This window comes from Urocitellus parryii, chromosome 1, assembly GCF_045843805.1.
Source record: "Urocitellus parryii isolate mUroPar1 chromosome 1, mUroPar1.hap1, whole genome shotgun sequence".
Taxonomy (NCBI): domain Eukaryota; kingdom Metazoa; phylum Chordata; class Mammalia; order Rodentia; family Sciuridae; genus Urocitellus; species Urocitellus parryii.
Window position 1 is genome coordinate 15,102,154 of NC_135531.1, and position 22,398 is coordinate 15,124,551.

Sequence of the window (22,398 nt, forward strand, 5' to 3'; positions counted from 1 at the left end):
TCATTGATATAAGGAGGCTGATTCATAGTGGGATAGGGAGTGGGAGCATGGGAAGAATAGATAAACTCTAGATAAGGCAGAGGGGTTGGAGAGGACGGGCGGGGGCATGGGGTTATTAATGATGGTGGAATGTGGTGGATATTATTATCCAAAGTACGTGTATAAAGACACAAATTGGTGTAAATATACTGTGTATACAACCAGAGATACAAAAAGTTGAGCTCTATATATGTAATAAGAATTGTAATATATTCTGTTGTCATATATAAATTTAAAAAATGCAGAAAGACCTAATTTTTTAAAAATATATTTTTTAGTTTTAGATGGACACAATACCCTTATTTTAATTATTTGTTTATTTATTTAATGTGGTGCTCAGGATCCAACCCAGTGCCTCACACATGCTAGGTGAGTACTTTACCACTGAGACACAATCCCAGCCCTCTTAAAATATTTTTAAAAGTTTATGTTTTCATTCTTGGAGCCCTAATTTTTCTGTTATCAATACCAAAACTATTTATAGATTTCTCTAACAACAGAACTAAAAAGGGGCCCTCAGTAATTTGACTTGTGACCTCCTTCTCTATCTTCTTTCAGCATTCTATACCAGCAACACCAAACTCAAATTTTCTCATGTGCCTCCTTCAGTACGTGCCACTGGCCTGTGTGGGTGCATCAATCCTCTGTAGGAGTATTATGGATTGCTGACATTCTAAGTCTTTCTTGGCATACTCGTCTGACAGATAATACACTTCTGTTACAAAAAAAGAAGTATATTTCACTGCTAAAATCAGTTACACATATGTTTCTACACTACACTGCAACTTCCTGAAAAAATTCATTATCTTTCAAATATCTTAAACAAATACCCAATGTTATACCCTTAAGAACTAGAAAAAGAACAAGCTAATCCCAAAGTTAGCAGAAGGAAGACAATGATAAGTATTGGAAAATAAATAAATGAAATAGAGACCACTGAAAAAATAATGGAAAACATCAACAAAACAAGAATGGTGTTTTTGAAAAGCCAAACAAATTCTACAAACTTTTAACTAGACTAAGAAAAAAATAAGATTTAGATAAATGAAATCAGAAGTAAGAGACATTATAACTGATACCAAAGAAATACAAGGATCTAAAGAGACTGCTATGAAATTATTTTCCACAAATTGAATACTCTAGAAGAAAAGGGTAAATTCCTGGATACATGCAACATACCAAGACTGAATTATGAAGAAATAGAAAATCTGAACAGAAAACTATGCGAGGAGAGTGAGTCAGTAATATGTTTCCCATCGAAGAAAAGTTAGGACCATGAGGCTTCATGGATAGATGCTACTAAACATTTACAGAAGAACCAATACCAACCCTTCTCAAACTCTTCCAAAAATTGAAAATGTATATGCTTATACTTTTAAACCCATTTTATGAGGTCAGGATTACCCTGATACCAAGCTAGACAATGATACTACAGAAAAAGAAAATTATTGGATAGTATCCCTGATGAACATAGATGCAGCACCTCCGCAAACAAAATACTATCAAACCCAATTCAACATACATTAAAAGGATCATTCACCATGATTAAAGGACTTATCCCAGCAAGAATGGTTTGACCTGAAAAAAATCTATACATGCTTTATACCACATTAGCAGAATCAAAGCAATATGATCATTTCAATAGATGTAGAAAAAGCATTTAAAAAATATGTAGCATTTCATCAGAAAATTAAAAATAAAATTAGCACTTCATTTAGCAATTCCATTCTTGAGTTTATAGCCAAAGAAGATGAAGTCAATATGTCAAGGTATGTTTTCACTTTCATGTTAATGGTAGCATTATTCACAATAGTCAAAATAGAGATAAAAAATAAAATAGAGATCAACCTAAGAGTCCATCAATGGATAAATGGGCAAAGGAAATGAGGTATATACAGAATGGAATAGTATCAGCCTAAAAAAAAAAAAAGGAATTCTATCATTTGCTACAACACAAATGAACCTAGAAGACATTAAGTGAAATAAGCCAGGTATGAAAGGACAAATGTCACATGATATTTTATGTGGAATCAAGAAAGGTGAACTCATAAGTAAGGAGTAGAATGACAGTTACCAGGGACTGGAGGAATGGAGTTTGGAGGCTTGGCGTGATACTGGTGACATGATATAAAATTTCAGTTAGGAGGAATGTGTTTAAGAGATTAATTGTACAACAGAGAGACTCTATTTAAAAGCTATGTGTTACATTTTGAAAGTTACTAAGAGAGAAGAATTTAAGTGTCTTCAGTTCAAAAAATGATATGAGATAATGCATATATTAATTAGCTCAATTGAGTCATTATACCATGTACACAAATTTCAAAACATAATGTACGTGATAATCTATACAATTTTTATTAAACAAAAATCACCATTCCCTCTAGTATTAGTCACTTGGAAAACACTGATTTATGCAAATTTTTAAAAATTTCACACATTCTACAATATAACATGAAGACATCACATTGGTAATATCACCATGGATATTACTGGGAAAATCTTCATACATTGGAAAGTTACCAAGCTCATGGCTGCAGATAGAAGTTTTCCCAAATTTTGATTTTCTCGTGAAAGTTCAGATTTTGTCATTGGTACCAATGCTCAGTGTTTTTTTTTTTTCTTGAAGTGACAGTTTTTTCCTTCTTTTTTATTTTTTTTCTTAAGAAATGATTGACAATGCAGATATGAGGAATCATCGACCAGTTGTTCTTCAAGTAAAACTGGTGTTCCAGGCAAACAAGTAGCTCTCTCAGCTGACAACTCAAGTCGCTGGACTGCTTTTGCACTCCACCTCACTAGTGCCTTGTGTCATGTGTCCTTTACGTGTGCCACATAGAATGTTAAAAAGCTATACACTCAAACGTTGGGATTCCAAGCACAGTCTTATGTGAAACTGTTTTTCTTCCCCTTTCCGGTGAGCTCATGGTGGGGGGGGAACAGAGTGACTTTTGGAAAGTCTGGTACTGGGCCTTGACTCCTGCTCAGGTGCCAGTAGTTTTCCCACCATTGTTTCTGTACCATGAGTCAAATAGTGAAAAGTAGAGGATATCTTAGTATATTGTAAAAATAGAATACCTGTGGACTCCCTGAGAGCATCTGGGGACCCTTGGAGGTCCATAGTTCACATTTTGAGAACTGTTGCTCCAGGCACCCAGCACAGTGCTGTGTGCAAATTATTTATTTTTGTACCTTGTTGCTCAATAAATAATTATAACTTGAATTTGGAAAGTCTTGTTTTAGTTAGCATCCAACCAGGTTTTTCTTTTTTCTTTCTTTCTTTCTTTTTTTTTTTTTTGCACCAAGTTATAGATCAGATATCCAAATTAAAATGACTCAGAAAACAGAACCTCAAAGCCCAGCTTTGTAACAGTTTAAACTTTGTAAGCTGCTCAAACCTAACTTTCCTTTACTGATAAAGTAAAGGCTCCTTTTTCCGTGGTTCACTGAATGCACAGGATGAGCTCTGCCAGGCTGCTGGGTACAACCTGAAGTCTGGCCAGAAACTGCTTGACTTGGCCGAACCTGTGGTTAGACTGATTTAGAATTTGTTGTATTGGGAGCAGCATGATAGTCCTATTTTTCTTCTTTTTGTGTGCCAGGTGGGTTCTCATAGACTTGGCAAAGGAAGTAAGGGCTCCGAGGCTAACCTGCTCTCCACTAGCCCATGTAAGAACCTCTTAGCTTGATTCTCCTCTGAGATATGGAATAAAACACCTTTCTGACACCTCTAAGGAACAAATTCCTTCCTCTGCTTCTCTTCTGGAGACACTTAAGAATTGATTTAAATGGGGTCTTGTGTGTAGCAGCAATTTGAATCATGGGAAGTATTTGGCCATAGCCCTCTGTTGACCTTGATCATAATCTTTCTCATGGTTAGTCACATCTCCAAAGACAGCTGAGTGGTTAGAGTTTGCTATTTTGCTGTACTATTACACTGAACACCAAGGCAACTAGGAAAATTCCATGATGATATTTTACAGAACAGATCAATTTTTCTCCAGTAAGGAATTATGGGGCACATAGCATGGGTATATGGAGTAAGTCAAAAGGAAGTCTAATTGTAAATGAGAGATGGATTGTTATAACAGCAAGAAGAAAAGTCAAAGTGTAAGAGGGAGTAAAATCTTACCGTCTTCCACTGAGTTTCATTTACTTCTTTGTATTGAAGTTCATATTCCAGAACTATCCATCCCTTCTGAACATCTGCATTGGGTGGTGGTTCCCATCTTACTTGGATATCAGCATGAATCCCAGTTAAACTGATGTTCAGTAAAGTCCAGTTGAGGCCAATGGGTGGATCAGGTTGCACTGTGCAATTCAGTAGAGAATTAGTACTCAGGAGATACAACTTGATATTAATGGAGGATTTTCCTCTGAAGAGACCAATTACTTCATATATTTTATACTTTTAATTCTCCCAATATTTCTATTATTATAACTCCCATCTTATAAGAGAGTACCATTTTTTTATGTAAGGATAATCTATTTTTTTAAATTTTTATTTGATTTTTAAGAAGATCCTCCAAAAGTTCATTTTAAGTCTAAAATCTGATCTATAAGATTTGAAGATCTGTCACATTTTATTTCTTTTAGCTCTGAGAGCATGAATAGGATTTTGGAAAGGAAATTTATTTTAACTCAAACCTGAAGGAACAGAGAATCAGAAAGACCTCAGTATTTAAACATGGGCTGTATTGGTACTGGGGTAGAGGAATCCTTTTTTCTTCCAAACTCTGAATGACCAGAGGATAAGACCTTTGTGTTACTCATCTCTTGATTGCTACCAATGCAATCCTTTGGAAAATTTTGCAGACACTCCTGAGTTCTGCTGTCTTCCCAGCCATGCACTTTCTTTAGACACAAGAAAGGCATTACACTGCTCTCTTGGACTGTTGGTGACCCAGAGTTTTCTGCTTTTTGCTTAACTGACATGTGAACAATATGAAATAGTACTGTGCTCCCTTTATAAGGATCAACTCTACATTCTTAGATAAATCTGTTGCATTCTTATTTTTAGGACCACAAAGACCACAGTTTCCCAAAGATTGATGAAGAAAATGATAGATTCCAAAGCTACGAGCTATATCTAAATTTATATTCTAAATAATCCCAAGTAGATCATTGCTAAGATTATTGAGACTTTTGAAATCTGTTGCAGATACTGAGTAAAATTTACATTCTAACATATGTAGATGGTCACCTACAGGTTATGGGCTATGAAGAGCTCTTATGGGTTACAAATCTGGGGCCCAAATGGGAAGTTCTTATACTGATTCAGACTAGAAACAGAATTTACAGCACAAGAACATCTTGTTGACCATGGTGGAACAGACAGCACTTTTTTTTTTAATGGAGAAAATCTTTTCCTATTTTTAAACAGTAGTCAGATACACATGACTATTTTGCAAATAAAATCTGAAGATGTTCAAACTATATATGGCCATATAATGGCCTCACCTTTCCAGATTGGTTGAGGAATCCCTATAACTAAAGCTTAATCCTTTCCATGACCAACATATAAAAATGTTTTTATTAAACATTTTCTAAAACTTATTACTCATGATGCATCTTAGAAATTTCCATTTCTACTTTAAATAGAGAATATGGGACAGTGTCCTTTTGGAAAAGGCTCAGTATCACTCTCCCAAGTATAGTAATAAACTCCCCCTTACCTCTATAAACACACCTATTCACTATACTTGAGAACTCCTCTGAGATATATAAATATCTTCTAAATCTAAGGACCAGTCCTGTGAAATAGTAGAATGCATATGTATGACTCAAGTATGTCTTACTCATTTCGTGGCACAACACCCACCTCAGTGGCGACACATGTAGGCACTCATTGGAAGTGAGCATTGGCAGGTAAGTGAGTTGGCAGGGTCAGGAGTGGAATGTGGTCTTAGCTAACCCAGTATTCTTACAACTACCCTCTCTTACTACCCAATTTGCCTTCAACTCAATAACTACACCACTGATGTTAGGACATATACTAAATAGTCTCTCCAGACTATGCCACTGGGTTATCTTTTCTGCTTGTTCATGATTTTCTCAAACTTCTCAAAGTCAGGTTATGAAATATTACCATTGCGTCTATCAAATATTAAGTGTGTGCATCTGAACACATTTCTCCAGTCTCTTACGGTTTGCTGATGCCTGGGAAACCGCATATAAGAGCAACATATCTTGGAGAAGTGACCAGGAATTCATGTAAGTAACAAACAAGATTTTGTGGGTAGATTTTGAGGTACTAGGTCAGCAACACAGTCTTTCTTTGCTTCTTTCCACTTTGCTGTTTGTCCTCCTCTAGTATAAACATGGATATTCCAATTGTGGTTGTTTCATTTGTTTTGTTTCTCCTAATGTCCACAAGATGGGCAAGAGATCATTTGTTTGGATCTTTCCCTTAGTCCATTGAGCTGATTATCCTAAATGTTTGTATTGAGATCTTATAAACATGTCTTTAAATTGATTTGTGACTGTTTTGTAAATATAAAATTCAAGAATTATTACTCTTTGTATAAAGAAATATCTAGGCTTTATTATAGCAATGATAGAGGTCAAAGGTCAACATGTTTCCATAGGTTTGAACATAATAATAATATTAAATAATTATGACAGGATTTAAGAGTACATTGAATTTGCCTCTCAGAGCGGCATACAAAAATACTACCCAGATTTAAAGACGTCTGAAATCATCCAAGTGCAAGAGGGAACACATGTAATCCCAGGGACTCAGGAGGCAAGTTTGAGGCCATCCTGGGCAATTTAGCGAGATTCTGTTTCAAAATTAAAAACAAGCAAACAAAACAACAACAACAACAACAACAACAAAACAGGCTAGGAATGAAGCTCACTGGTAGAGAGCCCCTGGGTTCAAACCTCAGTGCCATACTTAAGTAAATAAATATTAACAAAATAAAAATAAAATATAATAAAATAAAAATTCCTAAAAGAAAGACTCCTGTTCTTTTCTTTATGAGATTTACTGGCAGGCTTCTTTATGCCAGAATTGACTTAACTTGCCCTTCCCCTCGTCTCTTATTTGTCAATCGATCCCATCTCCTATGAAATAGACTCCATGTTCCTAAGGAACAAGTCTTTAATGTCTTTCTACTTGACTCTAATTGGAAACTGTGGACTTCCCACTTTTTTGGTCTAAATCTATGTCAAGTGAAACACAAACCTGTGATTTACCTATTTCCTCAACTGAGAAGCACTTCTGATCCACCGTACCACCGTTGTCAGTTAGCTTGATACAGTAGGGTATCCAAATGGAGGTATACGACGAGTTAAAGTGACAGCTGTTTTCTCCAGCAGAGACATAATCGGGACATTCCTTCCATTCTTGGGTCCATTCTTGAGTGCTCCTGAAATGGAGGGTAAAAAGGATGAAGCTTTTCCAAAATCATTTCCAGCTTAGGTCAAGGTAAGGGGCTTGACACATTCAATAAACTGGGCACACAAATATTTTATGACACAAATACTTTGTATTTTAGCAACACCATTTCCAGAAGCATCACATCTGTGGACAATAGTATCAGTTTATGAAGACTGTTAGGACGCCATTTGGTGCTGCTGCCTGTAGTGCCAGCTCCTATTAAGAGATTCCTATGGTAGATACTTCATATTTCTGTTCTACAGAAGGTCTGGCTTAGGGAGGTTCTAAAAATGTTCCTTTATTAAATCAGTTCAGAGAGTCAATCTCAAACTGTATGCATCCCCAGAAAACTGTAAATCTTTGGACTTGATGAAGAAACTGAGCTGACATGCTGATGGTGCACTTCATAGTGAGTGATATGTTATATCCATACTGTGTGATGTAACATTAAATAAGACTTGGTCCCTACCTTCAGGCTAGAAGATGCCTCAGCAATTACCATCTAAATACTTTTTAGCATTCATTTCATGGATATTCAATGAGAATTGGCTACATATGAAACACTATGCTGGACACTATGGCAGATTCATGGATTTCTAAAGAATTACTCCTGTCTCAGGAGAAAAAAAGAAACTATTACAAAGGTGTGTGGATAAGTGCTGATAGGTAGTGTTCATTTGAGTCCTTAAGACTTCAGAAAAGGAAATGATTACTCTAATTGTTCATGGAAGGTGATATTTTTGCCAACGCTGAAAGATGGGTAAAAGTTTAGTAGATGGCCACAGGAAAAGGAGAGAATAGAATGGTCAAAGGGGTTACTGGTGAGAGGAGGGGAGCGAGAGGAAGTGGAATGGCAGATTTCTGTTACGTTAGAATTGCTTACGTGGGTGGGGTAATTCATCATCCCTTTATCAGTCACTACTTATATCAGTTGAGAAGAGGATTTATAAGGAAAGGGGTCATGAAGCCATGCAATCCTTTGTTGAGGAAGAAGGTAGGGATGGCTTTCTGTGGGCAGAGGTGCCTGTGGCTGGCAGGCCAGACTGGAGATTTGGGACCACCCCACTATAGGAAGGTGCTGGGCAGCAGTGGGCAACGACAGCACCGTGGGGAAGGTAGGGTCTGGGAAGACAGGATAAGAAGCTGAGAGAAGACACAGGTTTCCTTTGGCACTAGACAGAAGCTTCTATAGTGTCAGAGTCCTTGAGACAACTGCTCATCGGCTGTCAGGATGAAACTTGGGATTAAAACAGTAGAGACTTCAGAGTCTGAGACAGTGAACTGTTGCTTAAATTGTGGTTGAGATTCTTAAAAGTTGTATTTCCTTGGATGGGAGGGAGATTTATCCCTCAAGGGAAAAGTGGGTAAAAGCAAAGGAAAGGATAAAGTATGTGTATATTTAGAATAATAGAAAAAGTTCAAAATATTAGAGAAATAGGTGAGTTGTTGAATTATAGTTTGCTGACTTGATCTCAACTTTCAAACTAAGTTTGAGTACATTAAACAATTCTCGATTGTCCAGGGAATGAGGCTTTCATATGAAAATAGAGGAGATATCAAATACATTCAGCATAGTTGAGAGGATAAGTCAGAAAACTCAAAATATTAAGATGTTCCAAAGATGCAGGTCTGGATTTGGAATAAAAAGCTTGGCACAGTATTTCTGCTTTAGCAATGTTAGCACCTGATGCCCAGAAAGACTATGTGAAAAACCCTGTTTGGGTCATCCCAAATCTAGTAGGTTCTCTGGAAAATCACTCATTGCATGATGGATCAGGAATAGGTATTTCAAAACACAATGCCCAATCTCCTTCTACATTGACCAAAATTGAATAAATTCATTTCCTAAAATATTAAATCTAGACACAAAAAATCAAATGGACTCATGAAACAGATCCTTAGTCACCTGACTTCACTGGATTGAACGTCTACACACAGACCAGATGTAGAATGACCAGAGCCAATTTGGAGAAGTTATTCTCTCCTTCTCTTAGACCTGAAAGTTAATTTCTTTGGTTTGTTTCTAAACTATCTTGTGAAAACAGCAAAAACCATAGAAGGAGATTATCAGTAAAAATGGGAATAAAAAGTAGAAGAAATATTTTCCATCTAAAGGTAACCAATTAGAGAAGAAACTGTAAAAATAAAACGTGTTATGTTGTAAAGGCAACTCTTTTCATTACATACATCTCATGCTTTTTTTTTTTTTTTTTTGGTGGAGAAAGAACTTAAAATTTAAGCCTTCGGGGGGGAAAAATAACAATTCCCTTTCTTCTTCTAATTTCCTTCTCAACCTTGCATGGAAAATGAAATTACTTTTAAAAGGCCAGGATAATTTTTGCAGCAGGCTATTGTGGAGGGTGTGTAGGTGTGTGTGTGTGGGGGTACACTCTTAAGGACCAAGTGTTCACATGTTCACTTCCACTGAGAACAGAGCATTTCCATGTGAGAAGCTGAGAGCAGAGGAGCTCCGCCAGCCTTTCCAGGCCAACTTTGCTATGCCTGTGGTTTACATTCACACTAAGTCCCCTTTAAACGCAGAGGCTGGACCTGGCACTATGTCCACCACAGGGTGGCAGAAACGGTTCAGAATTAGCTGCCCCTCTATGCGGATGCTGTCTGGTCTGCCAGCTCACCTGGCAAGGAGCAGGGCCGTGAGCAAAGCACATGAGTGCCTGTGGGCCTGTTCCTTCCCCTGTCCTGTTGACAGCCTGATGTGTTAGATTTCATTATGCTTTGGAGATCAAGGCCAGGCCAGTGAACTGAAGGCCTATGTGCCACTTCCTTCCTGGCTCCCTTCTGCCTTCACAGACTCCAGTGTTGGATAAAATCATGTCACAGATTTATTTGTGTATCAGTGATGGAAGCATATTTCTATAATTTCAGGAGTTACCTGGGAACTAAACTCTAAGAAATAATGACAAAAGCCGGAAGCTCACTTGCATTGTCCTCTTTGTGCAAATGGGTAATGAGAGTCTGATACATTTCTGCCCTAATCAATGACATGTAGTCCCAGTTTCCTAATCCCTTGATTCTATGCTTCTCAAATAAGTGGGACTTGTGGTCTTATGCTAGTTTGACCAAGATACTCAAAATAGTTATACTTTTGTAGAGAAAGCCTCAAATACTGATTTTGCAACTTTGGGGTTGGCATTTATGTAATCTTGAGTTTGTTCTCACACAGTTTAAGAATATGATGCTGTCAGGCTGGGGTTGTGGCTCAGTGGTAGAGTGCCTGCCTGGAATGTGTGAGGCACTGGGTTCGATTCTCAGGGTCTCATAAAAATAAATAAAGATCCATCAACAAGTAATAAAAATACTTAAAAAAGAATATGATTTTGTTTTCTCCTGAAACTCCAAGTTCTTCTAGGGTAAAAAGCCAAGAGATCTTTCTGAATATATCTCAGATTTTCCTTTTACCTGGTCACAGAATCCTTGTTAGTGCAAAGCCTGGGTTTGGGATGGGGATGCTGAGAGACTGGGATGTGATTCTTCACATTCCTGTGGACAGAGTTATGTGGCCTTGATTGATGATGGTAAAAAACAGATATGTATTTGTGAAGGCTTCATATCTGTGGATTTATCTTTCTTCTCATGTCCAAATTAGGTGAATTTTAAGGTGGTGAAAAAATATTTTCATGGAGTGGGTCCACGTTCAGAGGTTATTCTGCTGTTTCTGTTTAGTTTGATTAATGGTGGCTGCATGAAAAACTTATTGTTTTGATGAAGCTGGCTTTCTGAGTTGTATAGTAAAACATGATGATTAAACCTACTGTCTCTCTCTGTCTGACTTTATAAACAGAATAATCAACTCATATATATTGAAAAATGTTGCCAAACACTTTAGTTTCCTGTCTGAATATATTTATCTACTTCAATTTTGTTTATTGGCCTATATCTCTCTTGCAGTATCATCCTTAAGGCAAATAAGTATGTGTATCTGGTGCCTAACTATCTCATCTTCGTGTACCCTTCTGGTGCTTCTGAGACACCTCTCACACCTAGAAAGTTGGTTACGCTGGTCTTGGTTGCTAATTTAGAGTATTTGTTATTTGCATGTTAAACACAGCTCTGCATTAAAAATGGTCTTACATACCAATAATCACAAACGATAAAGAACCAAAATCATTTTTTATAGCCCAGAAGTGTTGGGATTCTACATCATTATACCACCATAAGAAAAGTTGCTACCATTTACTGAGTACTTATTATGTGGGAAGCAATGTGTTTTTTCACACGTTATATAATAAAATCCTCAGGAGGCAAGTCTGTCATCTCCACTCTACAAGTGAGGAGGCTGAGCAATGCACAGACCAGATCCTTTGCTGAGCATTACTTGGTAGGAAGTGTGGAGGGCAGGCTGGAATTCAGGGTGTTTGGCCCTGAGGTCATGTCCCCAGCTGCTTACTGCATCTTCCTTTCCAGGTCCTCTGTAAACAGCAACATCTTTGGACTGATGATCAAGAGCTTAATCTGAAGGGTCCTCACTAACCTGGCATCTTGGCTTAGGCCTTCCCTAAGGGATCTGAGTGGTAAAGAGGAGATAATGCAGTGTGTAAGCCTAAAATTTAGAAAGGTAGAAAGGGTACAGTATTGTTCTATATAGCACAGTAGGGTGACTATGATTGACAACAATTAATTGGCTATTTAAAGATTGCTAGAAGAGGGTTTAGAATGTTCTCAGAACAGAGATGGTATATTTCTGAAGTGATGAATTTGCCAGTTACCCTGATCTGATTGTTGCACATTGTATGTATGTATCGAAAATCACACTGTGCACTCTAAAAATGTACAGTTACCATGTGTCAATTTTTTAAAAAGGAAGTAATGTAAGAGTAAATAGAAAAGGAAGTTATTCCAAGTGAGGAGTTAAAAATAAACTACTTGGGTGGTGACAGTATTTCAAGATCTTTGTTTCCCTCTTTCCCTGTTATTTTATAGGACCATTGGTTAAAATGCAAGAGAAAAGTATTACACTAAAAAGAACTATTTATGAGGAACATAGTCCATTCTCTACACAGAAAACAAGCTGAGTCTATGAAAACATACACTTTGCAAAACACACCTGTGGCTTTCTGGAACAATAAAGTAAGATTCAAAGCCCTGCCCTAGCCTACAAAGCTTAGCAAGTTCTGTGCCCTTCCCTTATCACTCACCCCATCTTTAGTCTTGTGGCATCTGTGCTGGCCTTTGGCTTTCCTCAATCAGGGCAACACTGCCCCCAGGGCCTTTGCACTTGCAATTTCCTCTTCCTAGGCAGCCCTTTCCCTTGATATTCACACGGTCTGTCTCATTTTATTGTCTCTGCTCTCACACACCATATTATAGAGGTATTCTATGACCTCCCTGTTTCAAATGTCACTCAAGGACCCTATGCACACACTCACATGCTAACATTCTTCATCCTCTTTCTGGCCTTACTCTTCTTGATAACTTGTGTTATAAGCTGTTATTTTATTTAATTTTTTATTGTCTGTTTTCCCCCACTGATAAGAATCTCCAGGACAATAAGAATTTAATCTTTTTGTAATCACTGTTATACCTCCAGTACCTAAAATAATCCCTAGCACATAGTAAGGGCTTAATTAATATTTTTTTTAAATAAATGAATGAACAAATATATCTTGGTCATCAAAATAAATGACTGCCATTCCTACACTGCATGTGACGCAGTACACACTCTAACTGGCAAATCTATAGAGAGAAAGATCAGAATGGCATGGAGGCCGCACCTTCTAATATAGAACAGCTGTATGGATCCTGGGGTCTTTAAGCCATGAAGACCCCCATCTGTCCAGTAGCATGAAAATGTCTCTAGTTCAGGTGAACGGCACTTGGTGAATTTAGGCTTCCCAGAAGAATCTGTAGAATAAAAAGAAAAGGCAGGCATGAAATCAGGAGAATCATGTGTGATCCCAATGACACACATACTTAAAGTGTATAAAAGAAAAAAACTACTGGGATAAAGCCAGCCTATTCTGCATCTAGGAGGTGATACCAGCATCTTCCAGAAAATCTATTTTCCTGGGTCATCATCTCAGAACACATTTTTTGCCAATGTCAGCCCTAGATTCTAGGAACAAATAGTTTTTCTTTCATTTCAGGTATTATTCCTGGAGACCTGTGTGAGAAACCAGAGGTAGAGATAAGGATTTGGGTACAGATGGTTCATTTGGAAGGCACCTACAGTAAGAGAGCAGAGAAAGCAGAAACAGAAGGAAGAGCTAATAAAAGGTGTATCAGTGACTGACCTCATCATTGAAGTGGCCATTTGGGTCCAACCCAACAAGGCCTCTAGAAATGTACCTTACCATTGTCCTACATAATGATGGGAAGGTAGACATTTGTCTACCACCCCACAGCACCCACTGGTTGAGGGTTTCCCTGGAGATATTAACTCCCATGTGTTCCTAGGGTGTCCCTATATATGGGATGAGGATCCTTGCCTAAACAGGCACTTGAATGTGTCCACCAACATTCATGGTAACCACTGTCCACCACAGATGGTTGGGCTGACATTAAGTGGACCCAGGGGATACAGAGTAGCAATCATATTATCCACTGCAATGATACTTTTCTTTGTACAGATTTTGGATTAAAAAGTCATTTATATAGTTGCATTCTTCCAAAAGATTCAGCCAGTAAACCCATTAAAGAGATGCCAACTCTAATAATAATGTGGCAGTTCTAATTTGGTAAGTAGAGAGTCCCTCCTGTGTGTTAGGATATAGTAGTAGCCCAAACCCCTCTGCACCTATGAAAGCTTCAACTATAGATGTGGAGTGGGCAGCCTGAAGCAGACCCACTTTTGCATATCAATCCTTAGTGCTCTGATCCCATGGCAATTTTAGAGATGATCGAATTTCTTTTTCTTTTCTTCTTTTTTTACTCCTTACATGATTAGTATTCAATTTTATTATAAGCTTAATATATTTGTTCTGTGGTCTAAAATGTTCATTTTTGGGCATTAGGGAGGCTCTCAGTCCTGAGGCTAAAAGATAATAAAAAAGACAATAAAAATAAATACTATGTAAACAAATAAACAAATCTTGATTTGAAATACCAGACACATACCTGGTGTTCTGACCCCAAATATGCCACTTTTTCCCTTTGGCATCAAAGTCAGGAGAAATGGGAAATGATAAACTTTCTAAATAAATCCATAGTTCAGCCATTCTTTCAACTAATACCTAGCAGACATCAAATTTGTGACAGGTCTGGTTCTAGAGATAAAGCAGTGAACAAAACTAATAGTCTTGGTCCTCATGCAGTTTACATTTTAGGGGCCTGGAGAGGTGGACATTCTATGCAGAAAAACAAACAAACAACAACAAAACACAAACAGGACAAAAAGGGATTAATAGGGCTGGAAAATGGAGACTTCACCACTCTTCCTTTAATACCCATGCTGATATAGTGAAGAAGCTCAGACAGGAAATGTGACTTTGTTTAAGTATGCCTCTTGCTCTGAATAGCAAAGGGATGTTTGGGAAATCCCAAGTTGTGGACATGTACTCACTCCTGGGAGCAATGTTGGGGCCACAAGAATTTTTTTTTAAATAAAATTCCATGGTCATAAATAATATTATAAAAATATTCAGTTTCCTGTATGAACTGGAAAACTTAGAAGAGTATTGGGGTATGGATGAGATCTGCTGTGGTATGAAGGGCAGACTGTTAGTTCTCTCTCTGTGTTCACTAGTTCTCTAGCGTTCTCTAACCCCTCTCAAAGCAAGGAAATGTAGACACCTGTATGATCCATTACAGAAGTATACAGCAGTGAGAAAGGGGTGTGTTTTGTGAGGTAAGCACCTATCATATAGTAATGTCTTGGAAATTTTCCTTGTTTCTATTAGCTGAAGTACTGAACACGCCATTTGGGGTCCTTCTAGAAAATTAATAATTATCAAAATGTACTTAAAACATAATAATTTTAATGCCTGTGGGTTTTAAAAGAACACTTCATATTCTGGTTGTTCATTTGCAAAGAAAATAAGGAGAGGAAATGCACTAAGTTAGAAATTGAGAGATTTGTGACAGTAGGACCGGGTTCTTCCTTCCATCAGCAGATACCCTCCGGAGCCCAGCCTCTGGCACAGGACCACCCCTTCTGACCAGCAGACTACTGCTGCAGTCAGACCAGGCCATATCCGTCCATATCGACTTGTACCAAACCTAGGTCCAGGGTAGGTATGAGTTCGCCACCCTCACCCCACCTGGGAGCCTAAGCTTAACTCACTTCCATCTTGGAACACTGCAGTCATCTCCTTAGCCTTCCCCTATGAGAAAGCAAAACTGTTTGTTCCGATGGGACAGCAGTAGCCACTACCTTTTTGACAGCAGACAGGGCCTAGAAGCAGCTGCATCTCAGAGCAGGCATCCCAAAGAGAGTGTGAGGATCACCCTTTCAGCCACATCTCTGTAAGATATTGCTTCCATCTTGGGGCACCTTAACTATTATCTCAAGTTACCTTGGCTATTGCTGCCACCACCTTTAGTTGCAATAGCAATAGCATATATTGAGGGACACCAGCAGGGTCTGGAAGCCCTACATCAAGGTAAGGTACAGACAATCTGCACAGGTAGTACAAGAATATGAGTAGAAACTGTAATATCTCAGATCCACACTACAAGAAAGGAATACTCACAGACAACATGAAAAAACAAGGGAGGAAAGTGCCCAAACAAACCAGAACACTATAATAACAGAACACACGGACAGTGAAGTGGATGAAATGTTAGAGAAGGAGTTCAAAAGGTTCATAATTAAAATGACATGTAAATTAAAGAATGATTTAAATGAGCAAACACAGGCAAAAATTGCTCACTCCAACAAAGAAATAAGAGAGCAAATATAGTTAGCAAAAAATTACTTTAAAAGTGTTAGAAATCCTTGAAATGAAGGATACAATAAATCAAATAAAAAACTCAATAGAAAGCATTAACCAACAGGCTGGATCACTTGGATGAAAGAATGTCAGATAACGAAGACAAAGTATAAAATAAAGTTAATCACACAGTGAAGAAAGTTAGAAACCATGAACAGAACATCCAAGAATTATGTGACAGCATCAAAAGACCAAATCTAAGAGTCATTGGGATATAGGAAGGCACAGAGTTTCAGACCAAAGGAATGCACAATCTCTTCAATGAGATAATATCAGAAAATTTCCCAAGCATGAAGAACAAATTGGAAAAACCAAATACAAGAGGCTTATAGGACACCAAATGTACAAAATTACAACAGATCTACACCACGGCACATTATAATGAAAATGCCTAGCATATAGAATAAGAATAGAATCTTAAAAGCCACAAGAGAGAGGAATCAGATCACATATAGGGGGAGACCAATTCATATCCCAGATTTTTCAACCCAGAACCTCGAAGCCAGGAGATCATGGAACAACATATACCAATCTCTGAAAGAAAATGGATGCCAACCAAGAATCTTATATCCAGCAAAACTTAGCTTTAGATTTGATGATGAAATAAAAACCTTCCATGATAAACAAAAGTTAAAAGAATTTACAACTAGAAAGCCTGCACTATAGAACATCCTCATCAAGCCTGCACTACAGAACATCCCCCTCCAAGAAGAGGAAATGAAAAACAATGATGAAAATCAGCAGAGAGGGGGAATCACACTAAAGGAAAATCTAATCAGAGGAGAAACCAAGTCATGTTAAATACCAAAAATAAAAAAAAAAATGTCTTGGAATACAAAGGATGTCTCAATAATAACCCTGAATGTTAATGGCCTAAACTCACCAATTAAAAGAGAGAGAGATTAGCACATTGGATTAAAAAAAAATCAACAATATACTGCCTCCAAGAAATTCATCTCAGAGAAAGACATTCACAGACCGAAGGTGAAGGGTTGGGAAAAATCATACCACTCACATGGATAGTGGAAAAAAGCAGGGGTTTCCCTCCTCATATCAAATAAAGTAGACTTCAAGCTAAAGTTAATCAAAAGGGATAAATAAGGACACTACATACTGCTCAAGGGAACCATACACCAACAAGACTTAACAATTATAAATATATATGCCCCAAACAACGGAGCATCTAACTTCATCAAACAAACTCTTCTCAAGTTCAAGTGTCAAATAGACCACAACACAATAATTTTGGGTGACTTTAACATGCCTCTTTCACCACTGGATAGATCTTTCAAACAAAAGCTGAACAAAGAAACTATAGAACTCAATAATACAATTAATAACTTAGTCTTAATTGACACATATAGAACATTTCATCCTTCAACAAGTGAATACACTTTCTTTTCAGCAGCACATGGATCCTTCTCTAAAATAGACCATATACTATGCCACAAAGCAACTCTTAGCAAATATTAAAACGTAGAGATACTACCCTGAATTCTATCAGATCATAATGGAATGAAATCAGAATTCAATGATAAAATAAGAAATAAAATCCACTCCAACACCTGGAGATCAAATAATATGCTACTAATTAGGGTTACACATAGGAAAATGAACAATGGGCTGCAGAAGACATCAAGGAGGAGATTAAAAAAAGTTTAGAGGTGAATGAGAACAGAGATACAACATATCAAAATCTCTGGGACACTATGAAAGCAGTTCTAAAAGAGAAGTTCATTGCATGGAGTTCATTCCTTAAAAGAAGAAAAAGTCAACAAATAAATGACTTAACATTACATCTATATCAAAAGCAGTAGAAGACAGGAAGTAATTAAACTCAGAGCTGAAATTAATGAAATTGAAACAAAAGTCATAATTGAAGAAATTGACAGAAGAAAAAGTTGGTTCTTTGAAAAAATAAATAAAATTGACAAACCCTTAACCATGCTAACTAAGAGAAGGAGAGAGAAAACTCAAATTACTAACATACATGATGTAAAAGGAAATATCATGACAGACACTACAGAAATATGGAAGATAATTAGAAATTCTTTTGAAAACTTGTACTCCAATAAAATAGAAAATATTGAAGACATTGACAAATTTCTAGACTCATATGATTTGCTCAAATTGAATCAGGATGATGTACACAATTTAAACAGATCAATTTCAAGTGATGAAATAGAAGATGCCATCAGAGATCTGACCACTAAGAAAAGCCCAGGACAGAATTGTACACAGCCATGTTCTACACGATCTTTAAAGAAGAACTAATACCAACACTCTACAATTTATTTTAGGAAATCAAAAAAGAAGCAGCACTTCCAAACTCATTCTATGAGGCAAATATCACCCTGATTCCAAAACCAGGTAAAGACAAATCAAAAAAATAAAACTTCAGACAATATATCTAATGAGTATAGATGAAAACATTCTCAATAAATATCTGGCAAATCAAATACAAAAAACACATTGAAAAGATAGTGCACCACAATCAAGTGGGATTCATCCCTGGGATGCAAGAATAAATTAAATGTAATTCATCACATCAACAGACTTAAAGATAAGAATCATATGATCATCTCAATAGACAAAGAAAAAGCATTTGACAAAATACAGCACCTCTTCATGTTCAAAACACTAGAAAAACTAGGGATATTAGGAATGTATCTCAACATCATACAGGCTATGTATGCTAAGCTCCAGGCCAACATCATTCTAAATGGAGAAAAATTGAAGGCATTCCCTCTAAAAACTGGAACAAGACAGGGATGCCCTCTTTCACCACTTCTATTTAACATAGTTCTTGACACACTGGCCACAACAATTACAGATGAAAGAAATTAAAGGGATACACATAGGAGAAGAAGAACTCAAATTGGCATTATTTGCTGATGATATGATTCTATATCTAGAAGACCCTAAAAGACCCACCAGAAAACTTCTAGAACTAGTAAATGAATTCGGCAATGTAGCAGGATATAAAATCAACACCCATAAATCAAATGTATTTCTGTATATTAGTGACAAATCCTCTGAAAGGGAAATGGGGAAAACTACCCCATTTACAATAGCCTAAAAAAAAATAAAAAAAGAAAGAAAGAAAGAAAGAAAGAAAGAAAAAGAAAAACACTTGGGAATCAACTTAACAAAAGAGGTGAAAGATCTATATAATCAAAATTACAGAACCCTAAATAAAGAAATCAAAGAAGACCTTGGAAGGTGGAAAGATCTACCTTGCTCTTAGATAGGCAGAATTAATATTATTAAAATGACCATACTACCAAAAGCACTATACATATTTAATGCAATTCAAATCAAAATCCCAATGAAATTTCTCATAGAAATAGAAAAAGCAGTCACAAAATTCATCTTGAAAAATAAGAGACCCAGAATAGCTAAAATGATCCTTAGCAGGAAGAGCGAAACAGGTGGCATCACTACACCAGACCTTAAACTATACTACAGAGCAATATTAACAAAAATAGCATGGTATTGGCACCAATACATACTGATAGGCCAATGGTACAGAATAGAGGACACAGAGACTAACCCACAAAATTACAATGATAATAGTCAAAGCTGCCAAAAACATGCATTGGAGAAAAAGATAGCCTCTTCAACAAAATGTGCTGGGAAAACTGGAAATCCATATGCAACAAAATGAAATTAAACCCCTATCTCTCACCATGCACAAAACTCAACTCAAAATGGATCAAGGACCTAGGAACAAATCCAGAGACCCTGCATCTAACAGACGAAATAGTAGACTCTAATCTCCATCATGTGGGATTAGGCCCCAACTTCCTTAATAAGACTGCTTTAGTGCAAGAATTAAAATCAAGAATCTATAAATGGGATGGATTCAAACAAAAAAAAAAAAGCTTCTTCTCAGCAAAAAAAAAAAAAAAAAAAACAATTTGTGAGGTGAATAGAGAGCCTACATCTTGGGAGCAAATTTTTACCCCTCACACATCAGATAGACCACTAATCACTAGGGTACATAAAGAACTCAAAAAGCTAAGCACCAAAAAAACAAATAACCCAATCAACAAATAGGCCAACAACATGAACAGAAGCTTCTCAGAAGATGATATACAACCAATCAACAAAGATATAAAAAATGTTCATCATCACTAGCAACTAGAGAAATGCAAATCAAAACTAAGATTTCATCTCACTTCAGTCAGAATGGCAGCTATCATGAAGACAAACAACAATAAGTGTTGGTGAGAATGTGGGGAAAAAGGTACACTCATACCTGCTGGCAGGTCTGCAACTTGGTGCAGCCAATATGGAAAGCAGTATGGAGATTTCTTGGCCAATTGGGAATGGAACCACCATTTGACCCAGCTATTCTTCTCCTCAGTCTATACCCATAGGACTTAAAATCAGCATACTACAGGGACACAGTCATATCAATGTTTATAGCAGCACAATTCACAATAGCTAAACTGTGGAACTGACATAGATGCCCTTCAATAGATGAATGGATAAGGAAAATGTGGCACATATACACAATGGAATATTAATCAGTAATACAAGAGAATAAAATCATGGCATTTGCAGGTAAATGGATGGAGTTGGAGACGATGATGCCAAGTGAAGTTAGCCAATCCCCAAAAAAACAAATGCCAAATGTGTTCTCTGATATAAGGAGGCTGATTCATAGTGGTGTAGGGAGGGGGGAGCATTGAAGGAATAGAGGAACTCTAGATAGGGTAGTGGGGTGGGAGGGAAAGGGACGGGGCATGTGGTTAGAAATGATGGTGGAATGTGATGGACATTATTATCCAAAGTACATGTATGAAGACACAAATGGTGTGAACATACTTTGTATACAACCAGAGACATGAAAAATCGTGCTCTATATGTGTTATATGAATTGTAACACATTCAGTTGTCATATATAAATAAAACAATTAATAAAATAAAGAATTTGAGAGATTTGCATTCTAATCATTGCTCTGACACTATTTAACCTTGACTTTTTCAAGCTGTTTGGGCCTCTGTTGCCTCAACAAACAGCCTGGAAGAGACGAGACCAAGGTACCTTGCCACTTCACTTTTACAATTGAGTAACATGTGCAACCATTAATAATAATGCACAGAACTGAAACATAATTTTGATTTGAGATAAACCACTACAGAACAATGAATGCAGACACCATCCAGGTTCCTATATTTCCTGTATAATATGCCTGTCACACAATTTTGGCAAAAATAACAAACCAACCCATATCTTGGAACAGACAGGAAAGGAAAACTTTGCCAGCTTGTTGGGGGGTAGGAGGGGGAGACTTAAAGAGAAAGGAAAAAAAAATAACTGATTTGAAACACATGTGGCTTATTTAAACTTAATATTCTATGTCCTTTATATTTTACTTATTCTGTTTCTTTTTAACTCCAGATGTATAGAAACTCTATATCATCTCTCATTCTAAATAAGAAATAGGAAATTCATGGTTAGGGTGCTAATGTGATGAAGTGTGGGTCTACACATGGATACTTATATAGTGCAGCAAAACTAGTTTTTCCTCTGTCTTTTTTGTCTATCTTTCCCTTTCCTCCCTACTTCCCTTCTAACTTCTTCCTTTCTCTTTCCTTGAATGCATCCATTTCCTCCTTTCTTTCTTTCATGGCCAGGTATTTGGTGTTAAGTGCTGTGGCAGACAAGCCCTAAAATGGTCCCTAATGATTACTGCCTCCTGTTATTCACAGCCTTAAATATTTCCTCCCCTCCAGTAACTTGCTTTTAATCAACAGATTACGGCAGTCCTGAAGGGTTTTATCCCATGATGAGGTGACAAAAGATTGTGTCTTCTGTCTTACCAACAGACTCAGCCTTTCATTGATTTTGATGAGACCAGCTTCTTTGTGGGTGCAAAACACATGACAAAGGACTAGGAGTAGCCAGCAAGAAGCTCCGGCCCAGTCCAAACACCTTTGAGGGACTGAGAATTGCTCCTAACTGAGCAAGTGAGCACTGGAACCAGTTCTTCCCCAGTCCAACCTGTAGACTAGACCGTAGCCCTGGACACCACTGGTTACAGCTTTGTGAGACAGCCTGTCGCAGAGCCTCTGGCGGAT

At 37.2% G+C, this 22,398-nt stretch overlaps 1 protein-coding gene across 3 annotated transcripts in view; it reads right to left on the reverse strand.

Annotated features, from left to right (window-relative positions):
• Ghr (growth hormone receptor) overlaps positions 1 to 22,398 on the reverse strand; it is a 250,955-nt gene that overhangs the window by 12,399 nt on the left and 216,158 nt on the right. For 2 of the 3 annotated variants that reach the window (XM_026415487.2, XM_026415485.2), the window contains exons 4-6: positions 13,153 to 13,282; positions 7,237 to 7,409; positions 4,169 to 4,347 (exon numbers count right to left, since the gene is read on the reverse strand). In XM_026415487.2, the coding sequence (XP_026271272.2) occupies positions 4,169 to 4,347; positions 7,237 to 7,409; positions 13,153 to 13,282 (482 nt within the window). Of the gene's footprint in view, positions 1 to 4,168; positions 4,348 to 7,236; positions 7,410 to 11,828; positions 11,920 to 13,152; positions 13,283 to 22,398 lie in introns of those variants that run through there. The other variant, XM_026415486.2, reaches the window with a different exon arrangement.